General features: G+C 53.3%; 5 protein-coding genes across 5 annotated transcripts; 1 reads left to right on the forward strand and 4 right to left on the reverse strand.

The window, feature by feature from the left end:
- Nucleotides 1-16: 16 nt before the first annotated feature.
- Nucleotides 17-1,888, reverse strand: EI97DRAFT_392719 (uncharacterized protein). Its single transcript, XM_033796265.1, has 2 exons — nucleotides 1,766-1,888; nucleotides 17-1,703 (listed from the first exon to the last, which is right to left on the reverse strand). The coding sequence occupies exons 1-2, from the start codon at nucleotides 1,787-1,789 to the stop codon at nucleotides 204-206; spliced, it is 1,524 nt and encodes a 507-aa protein (XP_033657184.1). The 5' UTR covers nucleotides 1,790-1,888; the 3' UTR covers nucleotides 17-203.
- Nucleotides 1,889-2,412: 524 nt separating this feature from the next.
- Nucleotides 2,413-2,859, reverse strand: EI97DRAFT_439963 (uncharacterized protein; the record flags this gene model as incomplete). The annotated part of the gene is made up of 1 exon (XM_033799593.1): nucleotides 2,413-2,859. One exon carries the CDS (start codon nucleotides 2,857-2,859, stop codon nucleotides 2,413-2,415), a length of 447 nt encoding a protein of 148 aa, XP_033657185.1.
- Nucleotides 2,860-3,170: 311 nt separating this feature from the next.
- EI97DRAFT_182897 (uncharacterized protein) lies at nucleotides 3,171-7,685 on the reverse strand. Its single transcript, XM_033793522.1, has 2 exons — nucleotides 5,109-7,685; nucleotides 3,171-5,057 (listed from the first exon to the last, which is right to left on the reverse strand). Exons 1-2 carry the CDS (start codon nucleotides 7,240-7,242, stop codon nucleotides 3,553-3,555), a joined length of 3,639 nt encoding a protein of 1,212 aa, XP_033657186.1. The 5' UTR covers nucleotides 7,243-7,685; the 3' UTR covers nucleotides 3,171-3,552.
- A 217-nt stretch (nucleotides 7,686-7,902) lies between these two features.
- EI97DRAFT_371313 (MFS general substrate transporter) lies at nucleotides 7,903-9,598 on the reverse strand (the record flags this gene model as incomplete). The annotated part of the gene is made up of 3 exons (XM_033795281.1): nucleotides 7,903-8,475; nucleotides 8,522-9,069; nucleotides 9,121-9,598. 3 exons carry the CDS (start codon nucleotides 9,596-9,598, stop codon nucleotides 7,903-7,905), a joined length of 1,599 nt encoding a protein of 532 aa, XP_033657187.1.
- A 741-nt stretch (nucleotides 9,599-10,339) lies between these two features.
- On the forward strand, nucleotides 10,340-11,729 carry EI97DRAFT_183003 (uncharacterized protein). Its single transcript, XM_033793523.1, has 2 exons — nucleotides 10,340-10,655; nucleotides 10,950-11,729. Exons 1-2 carry the CDS (start codon nucleotides 10,520-10,522, stop codon nucleotides 11,645-11,647), a joined length of 834 nt encoding a protein of 277 aa, XP_033657188.1. The 5' UTR covers nucleotides 10,340-10,519; the 3' UTR covers nucleotides 11,648-11,729.
- Nucleotides 11,730-12,382: the final 653 nt, after the last annotated feature.

Raw genomic sequence — 12,382 nt, forward strand, 5'->3', positions numbered from 1 at the left:
CAATGATAGGGTTGGGCAGGATGGTGCTCCGAAAATCCGACTATCTGTATTATATCAACGGTGATCCATACTATACTGCATGCCTCTGATTCCTAATGATAAGTACACATGAGTTACCCTCCACCGCTGTACGCCCAACACCTTAACTCCACCGCGGACCCTAATGCAGTTTCGCTGACACACGCTCACAGAAATGCAATCCCCTACTCGGAAGGCCCCGCCCCAGGCATCCGATGCGTCTTCTCAATCTCCTCGACCGCCTTCTTCCCCTCCTCGGTCGTCGCATCAATCACCCCTTGCTCCAGACTCAACATGCCCCCACTCCCCAACTTCTCCACAATGTCCTCTGCCTCCTCAACGCTCATCTTCGCAAGCACCTTATTCACCTCGTCCAACTTCCCGCTCTCCAGCGCTCGTTGTAGACCCGGCGGGAAGGAATCGAAGATGGCGCGCGCCGCCTCCTCGGCGGCCTTCTCCTCGGGGTTCTCTGCCTGCGACACTTTGGGCGGAACGACAATGTTGATTGTGGTATTGGGATCCACGGCATGTAATTGTATCTGCTCGACGCCTTCGGCCGCCTCGGGCCGTTCGGCGCGCTCCTTCGCGATCTCGGCCGCGCGCGTGTGAATACGCCGATACGTCGACTCGACATCATCGTGGAACAACTTGTTCGCCTGATGGTCCTTTGTCGTGATGCGCTTGAAGAAGAGCTGCACGCCCTGCGGCCCTGCGCCCTGCGCGCCGGCCAACTGCCGACAATACTGGATCAGCAGCGCGGCGTGCACGCACGCCTTTGCGTGTTTCTGCCTGCCGTCGAGTTCGCTGTTGAAGGCTTCGACGAGGAGGCCGTCGGTCTCTTTCTCGGCCAGGATGGACGGGTACTGGATGATGAATTCGAGCAGGCTGTGGTAGTCTGTTGATTTTATGCGGGCGAATTGTTTGGCTAGGGGAGAGGCTTCGACGCTGTCGTCGTCGACTTCGCCGGATTTGAGCGTGGAACCTGCTTCGTCGACGTCGGCCTCTGCGCCGGATGCGGAAGCGTCGGGGCGAGAGGGATTGAGGAGCTCGACGGTGGTTTCTTTGCCTTTGGCGGATGTTGCGGGTTTGGATGATGAGGGCGTGGGGTCCTTTCTGACGCTCGAGTAATTGAAGCCCTCGTGTATATCATCACTCGTGATATGCCTCTTCTCCTCCTTCTCCAGTTCCGCCAGCTTTTCCAGCAATTGCCGCTGCAGGTCTTCCACTCTCGCTTTATGCCCTTCCAGCCCCGAGATGAACTTCTCCAGCCTATTCTCCGACGCATCCGGCTTCGCATCCACGTCCTTCTTCACCTCGTCGATCAAGCTCGCCAGCATCTGCGGATAACTCGGCTTCTCCTTGACCTGCGTATGTACGCCCTCCGGCGGCGTCGGCGGCCTATCCTCGCCTCCGTCCCCCACCGCACTCTCCATCATCGACTGGAAAACGACGGCATCGGGATTCGCGCCCTCGTCCGCCTTGTGCGATTTCAGCGCCGTGATGAGCCGGTCTAGCCGTAGCGTCAGGCCATCGTTGATGATGCGCTCGTATTTGAGGGTTTTGATCTGGTGCCGCCGCTGTTCGCGCTGTTGGTGGATTTGGGCCTGTTTGGCGCGGATGAAGGATTTCTTGTCCACGTTGGGGTGCACCTCGATGTCGCTGTCGTCGGAGAGCTCGAGGGCGTCCTGGGGGTAATCGTTAGCTTGCGGATGTTCGCTCTGGGATGGGGATTGAACGGCGGACGTACCCACTTGCTGTAATTGATGACCATCTTGCTAATACCCCGTCCTTGAACGCTTAGAGAGTTATTTGAGTGGTCTTGAAGAGAATCACTAACATTCGGAGATTGTTGCGGGGGAGTGAAGTGGGATGAAGGGAGCTTGGGCCGGGCTTAGGCTTGGCGGTCTGGAAATTTCGAGCATCTTCAAGGACGTCTCATCACTCTCTCAACCGTGATTCTCTTGTTCTTTGTTGGTTGCCGAAAGGGATGAATTCCGTTACCATCTTGCGTTGGGTTAATCAGCAAATTGGGCGCTTTGTGCAACCTCTCTTGAACTGATGCATGATTTCATCAAGTCTACCGGGAGCCTGCATCCACCGACATTGAACATATCGCAGTTCGACTACACCTTCCCAGAAGACCGAAGCCGCAGTCATATGCGTAGTACAGTATGCCAAGGTCTCATGGGAGGGTATATTCAGGATCCATATACACAGTAGTGACTTCGTGCCAGTATGATCTAGGCATTTACCCACCACTAATCCGATTCCAAGTCGTCTGTAGTGCGCATTCCATTCAACCCCATCCAACGTCATGTATAGTCCGGAGATTGAAATCCTCGAAACAGTTCCCAAGGGTACTTCTTCTTTCCCTACTACCACCATGGCAGCCCCTCACACCTTCACACCAGCAACAGGGCAAACCGCCCCCTTATGCGCCGCCTTCACATCCGGATGCTCATGCACCTTACTCTTGTGATGCCCCACCGTCGCCTTCGTAACCGGACACACATCCCCCTCCTTCGCATCCTTGGTGCTCGGATGATCCGGCGGTAACACGGTCGTAGCGGTGCCCACGACGGGGCAAATCTCGTCGTCCATGGCCTTGCTCTTTGGCTGCTCGACCACCTGCTTCAGCACGGGACACGCGGTTGCGATGGGTCCGCCCTTTGCGCCCTCGATATGCACCGGAGGGTGCTTGTGCAGGTTGTGGTGGTGGTCGGTGGTGGCGCCCACGACGGGGCATTTCTGGCCTTGTTTGCTGAGGTCGATGTCCGGGTGGTTGGGAGGGAGGACGTCGTTTGTGGTTCCTACGATGGGGCATGCTGTAGCGGTGGCCATGGTGGATGATTTTATGTTGTGGTTTGGGTAGTAAAGATCAGGAGTTGGGAGGTTTTGCGAGTTGCGCTCTGAGAGTCCTGACGCTAGGAGTTAGCGGAGGCATGGTCGCTTTCTGAAGAGACAACTAAACAGCATAGCCGGAACAATCGCGAGGTAGATCTTGTGACGTCACGGCCCAAATTCGGTAAGCCATAAATGCACGCCAAATTATTGGTTAGCTGCGACCAACCACCTGCGAGGGGTGAATGCTGGGAACAATAGACCACCTCAATTAAATAGGAATATCCAAAGTAGATTTCGCGCTCACCGAAATCAATCAGCTTATTCTAAGCTTTATGATCCTTTAGAAGCAGGTGCAGATAGGTACTTGCACAGACGTATCCCGGGAATGACTTGACTATCCCAGAACAACCTTCGAAGCGTCCAACAAGTTATTCAACCAACCAGAACGAATGCTAAGAGATGCAACGTGCATAACCTACTACCCTAAGATACACGAAGCTTGAACAACCCCTCCGTTCGACCCAGCCAACATCCAAACAGCTAAACTAGCATGAGCCCTTCGCCATTAACCATACCACTCAGCTATCCACCTCATAAGACCAAACCCAATTCCACAACAAAACCCTCCCTTATACCAGCCCTTAATAAGTACGCATTTTGAATACAATCTCCTTACGCCTTACCGGCCGGTCAAACGAAAACAGGACTACCAGTCACACTCCTGTTAATAGGAGTCTCGTGCGCAGGACTCCCAGCCGCGCTCCTCGCACTTCGCTCTTTGATGAACCGATCCGCCATGCGCTGACCAGGTGTCGTACAACCACTGCGTGTCTCCGGGCGGTCCCCAGCACCTTCACCGAGGACAGAGTCGATACCGCGGCATTCCTTCGCAGGAGCTGGCTCTTTGTTGAGCACAAGGGAGCTCGCGGACAATCCAGGACCCAAATATGATCTCTTCGGTTTCGCACTGGACGAGTTTGGCGACGGTCGAGCAATCAGAGACCCAGAAGAAGCCCAGAATGATACAGAATCGGGAGCCGATGGGTCTTGGGGGGCGCGGGTAACCATGGGTCGACTTAGCGCGGAGTATGTACCCTGAGGGCGCGCGTTCTTTTGCGGACTACTCTGCGTCGACAATGGGTATCTTGCAAGCGAGGGTGGTTTCCCTGTGCGTAGGTCCAGTGCACTCCTTGGGCGGACGGTAAGCTTTTCTGGGGATACAGGCCGCAGGCGGACGCGTATTCGAGGCTGAGGTATTGCTGAGCTTCTGCCCTTTCCGCAGCTCACGTCTCCTGCGGAAGCAGCGTATTGGGACAGAGTCGAAGAGGCGCGTGTATTTCCCGGCGAACTTGAAGGCTGGAAGTGCCGCATGCAATCCAAAGACCGCGGAACTGGAGAGGCTGACAGGCTTGATACTTTCATAGGGGCAGATATAATGCTTCTGATATTCTCCTTGTTTCCCTCCACTATTCCACTGGTATTCGGTCGGCTATGCGGCTGGTGCGTGGGACTGTCATCATACGACGGCAATCGGCTGGCGATGTCGTGGAGACATTCATGCTGAGACGAAGAACCGGTCCGTTGGGGCGAAGAAAGTCGGGAGAGAGGTGAGTTCGTGGAGAACTCCGACGCAAACGGTGAACTCTCTCGTTCTTTGCGTGTAATAGAGTCCACCGAGATTCGCTGTAATGTCGGTGTCTCCAAACCGTCCGAATGTGCTCTTTGCGCGGATGGGGAACCGTCATCTGTGCTTTGTGCAACAACGTTTTTCTCCTCTTCATTGATTTCTGGAGACTCCCGTCGGTGTTTCGGAGGACTCTCTTCCGTGGCTTGGTAACGGTCATGGATGGCGATTTCCTCTTTCGGCAGACTGGTGAGCTCTGATATCTCGTGCGATAGCCACGCTTTCCAGTCTCGACTGTTGTGTAATGTAGCACTACCCCTACGGGCTTTTGGAGTGCCTACGACGAAGCTTTTGACCGAGTGACTCGTGATGATCATCGCAGAACCCGTGGGACTGTCCTTGAGCCCTTCTTCTTTGGCAGTATCTAATGACATTACGCTGTTATTGGGAAGAATGCTCATGCCATCAGTGTTGCGAGAGTAGACGCTCGGCGAGAAGATGCCGCTGGCTTTCGGTGTATGCTGTGCAGAATAACGTACTTGTCCCAAGACCTCTGAAGATTGATTGGTTACTGCTGTGTGTCAGTTCTCGCACTGATGAAGCTTCGATAGCGATCACTGACCGGCTTTGTCAACGGTCGCAGTCACAGCAGCCTCTGCGATGGGGGAATGGATCAACCCATGACCCTCGAGCGGAGCGTTCCACCGTCCTTGCGACTTTTGCACTCGGGCTTCAATCTGCTCAGGGGATGGGATAACCATCTCCCCTTTGGGTGGACTTATCACCCTGTCGCGGCGTGGACGTATTCTGAAACCAATCGAGCGATGACTGGAATCATGAAGGCCACCCTCTGCAGATTTCAGACTCTCGGCTATTGAGCCACCAGAATTGGATCTCGGTATCCGCAGACTGCCAGGAACACTCTGAGCACAGTCTGAAGCCGGAGAGGAAGGAGTGAGTGGCTCTGAAGGGGTCACAGGACGAATGCTAGCTACCAGTGCACGACCGAGTGACTTGAAGGAAGTCGACCCCAGTGAACCACGTTTACCCTGCATGGATATCATGTTTTGCCGCTGCGAAGAATCGAGCCTTTGGAGACGGATACTTGCACTAGATCCAATCCTGCCACTTCTGTTGGTTCGAGCCTCTTCTCTAGAACCCAACAGCGGGACCTGGGATGCACCAACAAACGACTTTCGGTTTATTTGATCAGGTGTTTCTTGCACGGTGCAATGGTCGGTCTGAACAGTTTTCGTCGAGTCGATTTCCTTCATCAAAGCTGAAAACACGCGTTTCGGGTCCACTGCCATGTCACCATCCGCCATCATGCTCAGCATTGGCATGGGATCTCGAAAGGCAGCCAATGCAGGCGGTGGCTGCGGTTCTCGCCTGGGAATTCCTTGCGCAGAGTTGACTCCTGTTTGGCTACCGACGCTATCCTTCGCTTCATGAATGACTGTCAGGCGCTTCGCCGTGCGTTGAGTGATAGTCTCTGCGATCGAAGAGTTACCCCAACTAGTAATGCGAGAGGTGGCGTGAGTCATCCCAGCATCGCTACGAAGGCTACGATTGCTGCCCCTTGAACTGGGCCTCGCCAGCGCCGGCCGACCGCTTTCAAGTGATGATGAACGGGATCTCACGCGGTGAAGTATATCCTCTTCCGGTTGAGGGACGTTTGGGCTTGCGCTGTTACCATCAGCTAGGGGCGTAGCTACACTGTGACTGTCAAAATAGTCTCTGCCCGCAGACACCTGCTGAATCGGAATTGTGCTGGACCTGTGGGAGGATCGGCGGAAGACCTTCCTCAACTTGTTCTTCAATGAGCCCGAAATAGATCTTTTTCCCTTGAGAGTTTTTGGATCCGGCTGCATGTCCAGCTGGGCAGCAACATCGACTACGGTGGATTCTTCCTCACAGACAGTCATTTTGGCTTTCTCATCTCTCTTTCTAAACGGGGCTAGGAAGAGTGACGGCCGCTGCCTCACTTGACGTTGTTGCTGAAACTCTTGTAGGTACTTGTCCCGAGCCTTATCAACCGAGTCATTTGGGAAGGCTGTCCTGTATGGTCGAAGGGACGGAGGTTCGGTGGCAGTTGATTCGCTCAGGTGCTGGACGGTTCCACTAACACTCTTGACGGACAAGTTTGCAAATTCCGCCCTTTGGACGGGCTTTGCTGAGCCACCGGGAACGGGTGAGTTGACCGAAGGTGTCGTCACGAACTTCGCGGGTGTACGGGATATAGGGGATCCGGTCTGGATGTTGCTTGCGTAGTACATAGACCGAGCCTTACAGATCTCCCCATACGTCGATGGGGTAGAGGCAGTCTGCCGTGCTTGCCTAGAGTGGGCAATGGGCGGCAGGTTCTCGTTTGTGGCTGTTGAGGGTCGCCCTTGTGGAGAGCATGTTGGGACGTTTCTGGCCGCGAGCGAAGACTGTGACTGACGATGAGGCAGCTGTTGGGGTCTCCGGTGTTTCAAGGAACGGAAACTGGACTCTCGTTCGGGGAACCGACTTCTCCGTGAATCTCTGTTACCCGTTCTCTTCGTTCCGGACAGCTCCACGCGGCGAAAATATTCCCCTTCGGCCGCATCTGCCACACGGGCTCTAACAAAAGCAGTCGTCGCGGCGGCCAAAGCATGTTGTCGAGCGACATCAGGCCCTTGCGGTCCTTGCCAGTGTGGCCTATGAGGTACTGTGGAGGCCGACTTGGAACGACGCAGACGGGCGCCGGCGTCACTGGATGCTCGAGATAGCATCGAATGGCGGAGAAGTGGCGGCAATTCTAATGGGCGCGTATAAGTAAGCTGATGCGCGAGACTCAACGTAGTGAAGCTGCTTAAAGGTCGCAGCAAGCATGAAAGCGAGGCTGGAGTGGCGAGGAGACGGCGGAGAGCCACGCTACATTGGTACGGTCAGGCCCGTCCAGCAGGAGTAGCCAACAAGTGTGGAAGGAACCGCCGGCGACTTCAAGACAGGGCGTCTACTTCCTTCACACGGCATTTTCGATGCACAAAAAGGTATCGTATCTGGCGCTGTGAGGGAGATGACGCTTCCCCGTAATCCCCATACAGACGAGAAGGGAACGCGCGTCCTGTGATGATAGCTTAAAGGGTTATGCAGCGGAAAAGGGCGCTCCCCAAACGATCTTTTCAATGGCGGTGCTCGGTACGGTCTTCAACACGCATTTGCCGGATGTCACAATCCCTGTGAGACTTAGGCTCTCAATATTTCCTTCAACGAGAGTTGAAAGGCATCTGAAGGGCATCTTTTTCGAGATTCTCTGATTGTATGAAGAAAACCGATTCGTATTGATCAACAACAGGGCTAGGCAAGCGCTGGGCAGCGAGTTCCGCGGCTTCGCCAGCATCTTAACAAACACCTGTACATGTATAGTACGATTGCGAGGGTTAATCCCCTCAGTCTTGATGTCGTCTGCCCACAGTGCCATCCTCTGGCTCCGAATCTTCATTATCGACCTGTACATACCCTGGGGCCGACATTGGCCTGTCTTTGACGGAGATGATGAATGTGACAAAGGTTACTGCTCCGTGTACGGCGGCCGTGGCAAGGAATGGTATCCCGATCCAAGGTTCTCCCAGTTCAATACCCCATTCAAATATGGCAGCCAGAGCTGGCCCAGCAATCATGACACCGATGCTTTCCACGATTGCAATAACAGCAAATAGTCTGCCAATATCGGGACTCGACTGACCTCCAACCACATGGATGGAAACACTTCGCAGGGCCGCATTGTATCCGGTGCCGAGATTGAAAACCAGAAGGCCCAAAACGAGGAGAGCCGGATGGGCGGCGATGCCCATAATAACAAAAGAAAGCGTACTGAGGATGATGCTGCTACGGGCTAGCCACAAATCAGCCCAATGCGCGGGCAGCCGAATGACTCTCAAAAGAAACATATTGACCCCAGGTACAAAGACGGTGAGAGCAACAAGGTTCGTCGCGGCACGAAAGGACAGCAGATAGGCAGCCTATACAGATCAGCTGAGGATTCCGCATCTGAGATAATCGACAAACCTTCTTAATCTTCCAGTTGTATCGCTTTGATGCATACCGGATGAGCATACTCATTGCCTGCCTCCCCAGTCGACTAACCAGAAAGGCGAATATGACGAGAGCCATGGTGGTGTCGCGACACAGAAATACAAAAGCATCTTTGAAGTTCCGTAGTTGTGTTTTGATCGCAAAGGCGCTGGGCTCTTTTACGGGTTGCAACTCTATGGTTTGGTCGAACTCCGGATCATGTGGTTCGGGTAGGTCGCGCAAATGCAAGGTTTCCGGACATGCCAAAGCCACAAAGATGCCCATCTGTTGGATGACGAGAGCAAGAATAAGCGGAAGCCACTCCCCATAATCCATCAGACGCGCTGACAGGATAGGGGCTATGAGTTCAGCAACTAGGACGCCGGCGGTGAAATACAGAAAGACACCAGTGCGCCTCTCTGGAGGAACGATATCGGACATCATTGTAAGGCCGATGGCACTGGCAACGATAGGACCTCCTCCTATGACCAAGAAGGCCGATGAGATCCACGTAAGCTCAAGAGGGAGGCTACGAAAATAACCTGAGACGAGTCAATGCTTGAAAACAATGAATTGAAAAGTCGGATACGTACAAATGAATAGAGTCCACGCCATGCTGAGTTCTAAACCCATCAAACTGGCAATGAATACCCACTTCCTTCCCCGCTTATCTGCCAACGTACCAAAGGGGACTGCTAGTAAAATGCCCGGTATCGCGTCAAAGAGATCCTGCCAACCGAAGATCATGGCCATCTTCTGTTGGATGGTGTCTTGTTTACAAAGCTCCTCCGGTATAGTCCCACCGGGTCCAATCTTGGTCGGATCGTGTTCTTCATAGTAACGAAGGCATAGATTCGCCTCATATACGCGGGTTCTGGGTGCTTCGGCCAAGAAGGCTCCAACATCGACGATAGAGACGAGGAGAAAGAGTAGCACACAGAGGATGATCCATGGCTTCTTTTCTTTCGGCGATTCGCTGACGGCTGCCTCCTCTTCTGAATTGATCCGGGACAGAAGAGGTGCGCCCTCTTCGAGGGGAGTTCGAGGCGTGTCTGCGGAGGAATGGGCCATGGTGAAGGAGAGATCGCTCGGAAGCGCGCCGGGTGAATGCAGTAGCTAGGCGCTCAAGGGACAAAGGACTCGTAAGCTAAGCGACGCGTTGGCATGACGAAGGGGGCAGGGGTGGGTGGAAGCCGCCCTTGTGAGGCGTGAATTGGTATCATGGCTTCGTCTGAGGGCTGCTGAGACCGGTGTGCTGATCGTCGGGGAACGGGGTTCGGGGTCCGGTTCTGATGCATGCCCACAGCCAATTCAATGGCGCTGTGGGTTCGAGATACGCCACAAATATGTGGCTGTGCTGCTGACTCAGCCTCCCACTTAGCACTTTGTACGACGTCCATTTCCGAGATATCTCGGCCTGGAAACATCAACAACTTTATTTACGCCCGGATATGTTACTAGGGACCCTGGATATTCGAAGAAATTCTTCCTTGCATAATTCCGTGGTTTTCCTGAGATCCTGCGGTTTACCCAGCGAGAACGTATTCCTTGAGTCTACACATCGACACCACACAATATGATGCGCCTGAACGGACGGCAACACTTACTTGGAAACTCCCCTTAGGTGTGCTAGTGTTGATCGACTATAGTCACATCTATCTCTTCGTTGAGAATGCCGTGATGGGTCTTCCATGTCAACAGTGTATCTGCGTTTGGTGTTGAGCCGTTAAGAGGGATTCTCGTTACGTACGTCGTTTGACTCCCTCAAGCAAAGTGCCCTCGCAAATGAACTTTAAGCTGAAGAACTACCGCGATTACCTTCGATTGCCGCTTCTACCAACGCATGTCCGTGGAATGCACACAATGCTCGGATCTCACCTGCCTATAACCCCATGATCTTGAGCCCGACCTTGAAGCCGCAGCATGAGCTGATCATGCGATTCGCACAATGATAGGGGCCCTGGACACCGCCTGTCAAGCATCAATCATGGAATGTCAGGTGTCATCTGCGGCTCCCGATTTTCGGTGGCCTCTAGCCGGCTGCTGTCCATCTGGCAGTTGATTCTCGGTTTTGTTAGGTGGACTTTTGGGCTATTCGTTTGTTCGAAGCGGCAGTCTCATAAGAACGGTGAGTAATGTCCTTTCGATGCATGAGGGCCCCGATGAGGGTGATTCGATAACTCATTCGCGATTCAAACGCGTGCCCTTCGCGTGATGAATGAGCTCGAAATAGGCGTACGCGCGGTGAAGATAGAAATGCCTTGTCTTTTTTATCTGTGAATAGGTTCACTCACCGTTCAATTTCCCATCGATCAATTATATTAGGCCCTATGGCCCGTCCTACTTCTCCAACGCTTCTGCTCATCCCTGAATCACGCCGTCTCTATCTCTTTGTTAATGAAGATGGCTAACGTCAGTTCAGTCCTCTCTCGATTCGAGTTCCTCAATATCCCTGGAGAGATTCGTAACCCCATATACGACTTCATCATCGACGATCTTCCGGACACCATCTCAGTGGAAAATATACGCCGTCTGCCGGCTCTGGCTCTTACGAACAAACAGATCCGTGAAGAATTCATTTCCCGGCTCTTCTGCAGGAAGTTCGTCGATATCCCCACCACGTCCTCTCTTTGGGCGCTGGAGTCCCTCATTTTCGATACACCTTTGCGCCCTCATGCGCTCGACATGATAACCCACATACGTCTACCCGATTTCTGCGAAATTGCTTCCTCACCCACACGCGCTTCCGAGGTTTTCGATGCCTGCAACTGGCTTCCCAATGTGAGGTCCCTGCAGCTAAACCTCCTTCTCGACCCCATAAAACTACCAATTCTTCGCAATCCAAGCCTGAGCCCTGGCCACATTGTTGAAAGAGTCGCAGAAGCGCTTGGTTTGGACAAGCTGGTCAAGATCCAGCAGCTTGGCTTCCTCTCCGTCCTCTGCGTGCTTGAGGATTGTGGGTTGGAGATAAGGAATAGTGAGGCGCTGCTGGAGGAGCTGGGAAGCTGGATAGGTGATCGTCTGGACCGGGCTGAAAGCGTTTCAGCAGTGGAAGGATCCGTTGCCATTCTGGGGGATGCTCGGACGGGTCTAATTGGGTTTGGGATTAGCCGCCCATAGATGGAAGATTTCGGGCTGTAAATCGTCAGTTTGGCCACTGTAGTGCCCAGTGGAACTGAATTTGGAGCTGTCTTTGGGTTCAGCGACGAGGGGCGGAGGGGGTGTATGACTGCTTTCGAATGTATTATACTTGTACCGTTTGGGGACTTTTGTGGTGTACGACATGCCAGAACACTGTATATTGCTGTATTTGTTTTGTACTGTACGTATGAGAGTAATGATCATTGGTGTTTCATTCTCCCCATCCGGTGGCTTGAGCTGGCCTCTATTTGGTGATATCTCCAAGTGCATGGATCTCATTCGAAGCCGTGGATGAGCATGGCAAATATCACACTCTGCAATCATCTCACCCTCCATTAGCTTAGTCCCAATTGCAATGTCTCCGTTCTTGTCGCTCAGTGAAGTCTCACATGCCCGACACTGGTCGGTCACGTGGCATATCTTTCACCGACCGCTCCCATATCAGTTGCTTTCACTCTCCTCTAATCTCGTCCGTGTTTATGTCAGGCGCGTCGCGTCTTTGTTTTGAGGAGTTTACACCGCGTTCGTGGTCAGGCCCGTGTCATAGTTAATCTCGGGGTCTCCCTCTTTCTACTCCCTTCCACCATCCCACAACCCACCACCGTCTTCCTTGTCTCAACTCACTGTACGGAGTTTGGGGCGCTGCATTTTGTGCCATTATTTTTGTATTGAAAAGCATTTCTCGCAATTGAAGTACGAGGTACGCAATATTAT

Source organism: Westerdykella ornata (genome assembly GCF_010094085.1).
Source record: "Westerdykella ornata strain CBS 379.55 unplaced genomic scaffold EI97scaffold_3, whole genome shotgun sequence".
NCBI classification, from domain to species: domain Eukaryota; kingdom Fungi; phylum Ascomycota; class Dothideomycetes; order Pleosporales; family Sporormiaceae; genus Westerdykella; species Westerdykella ornata.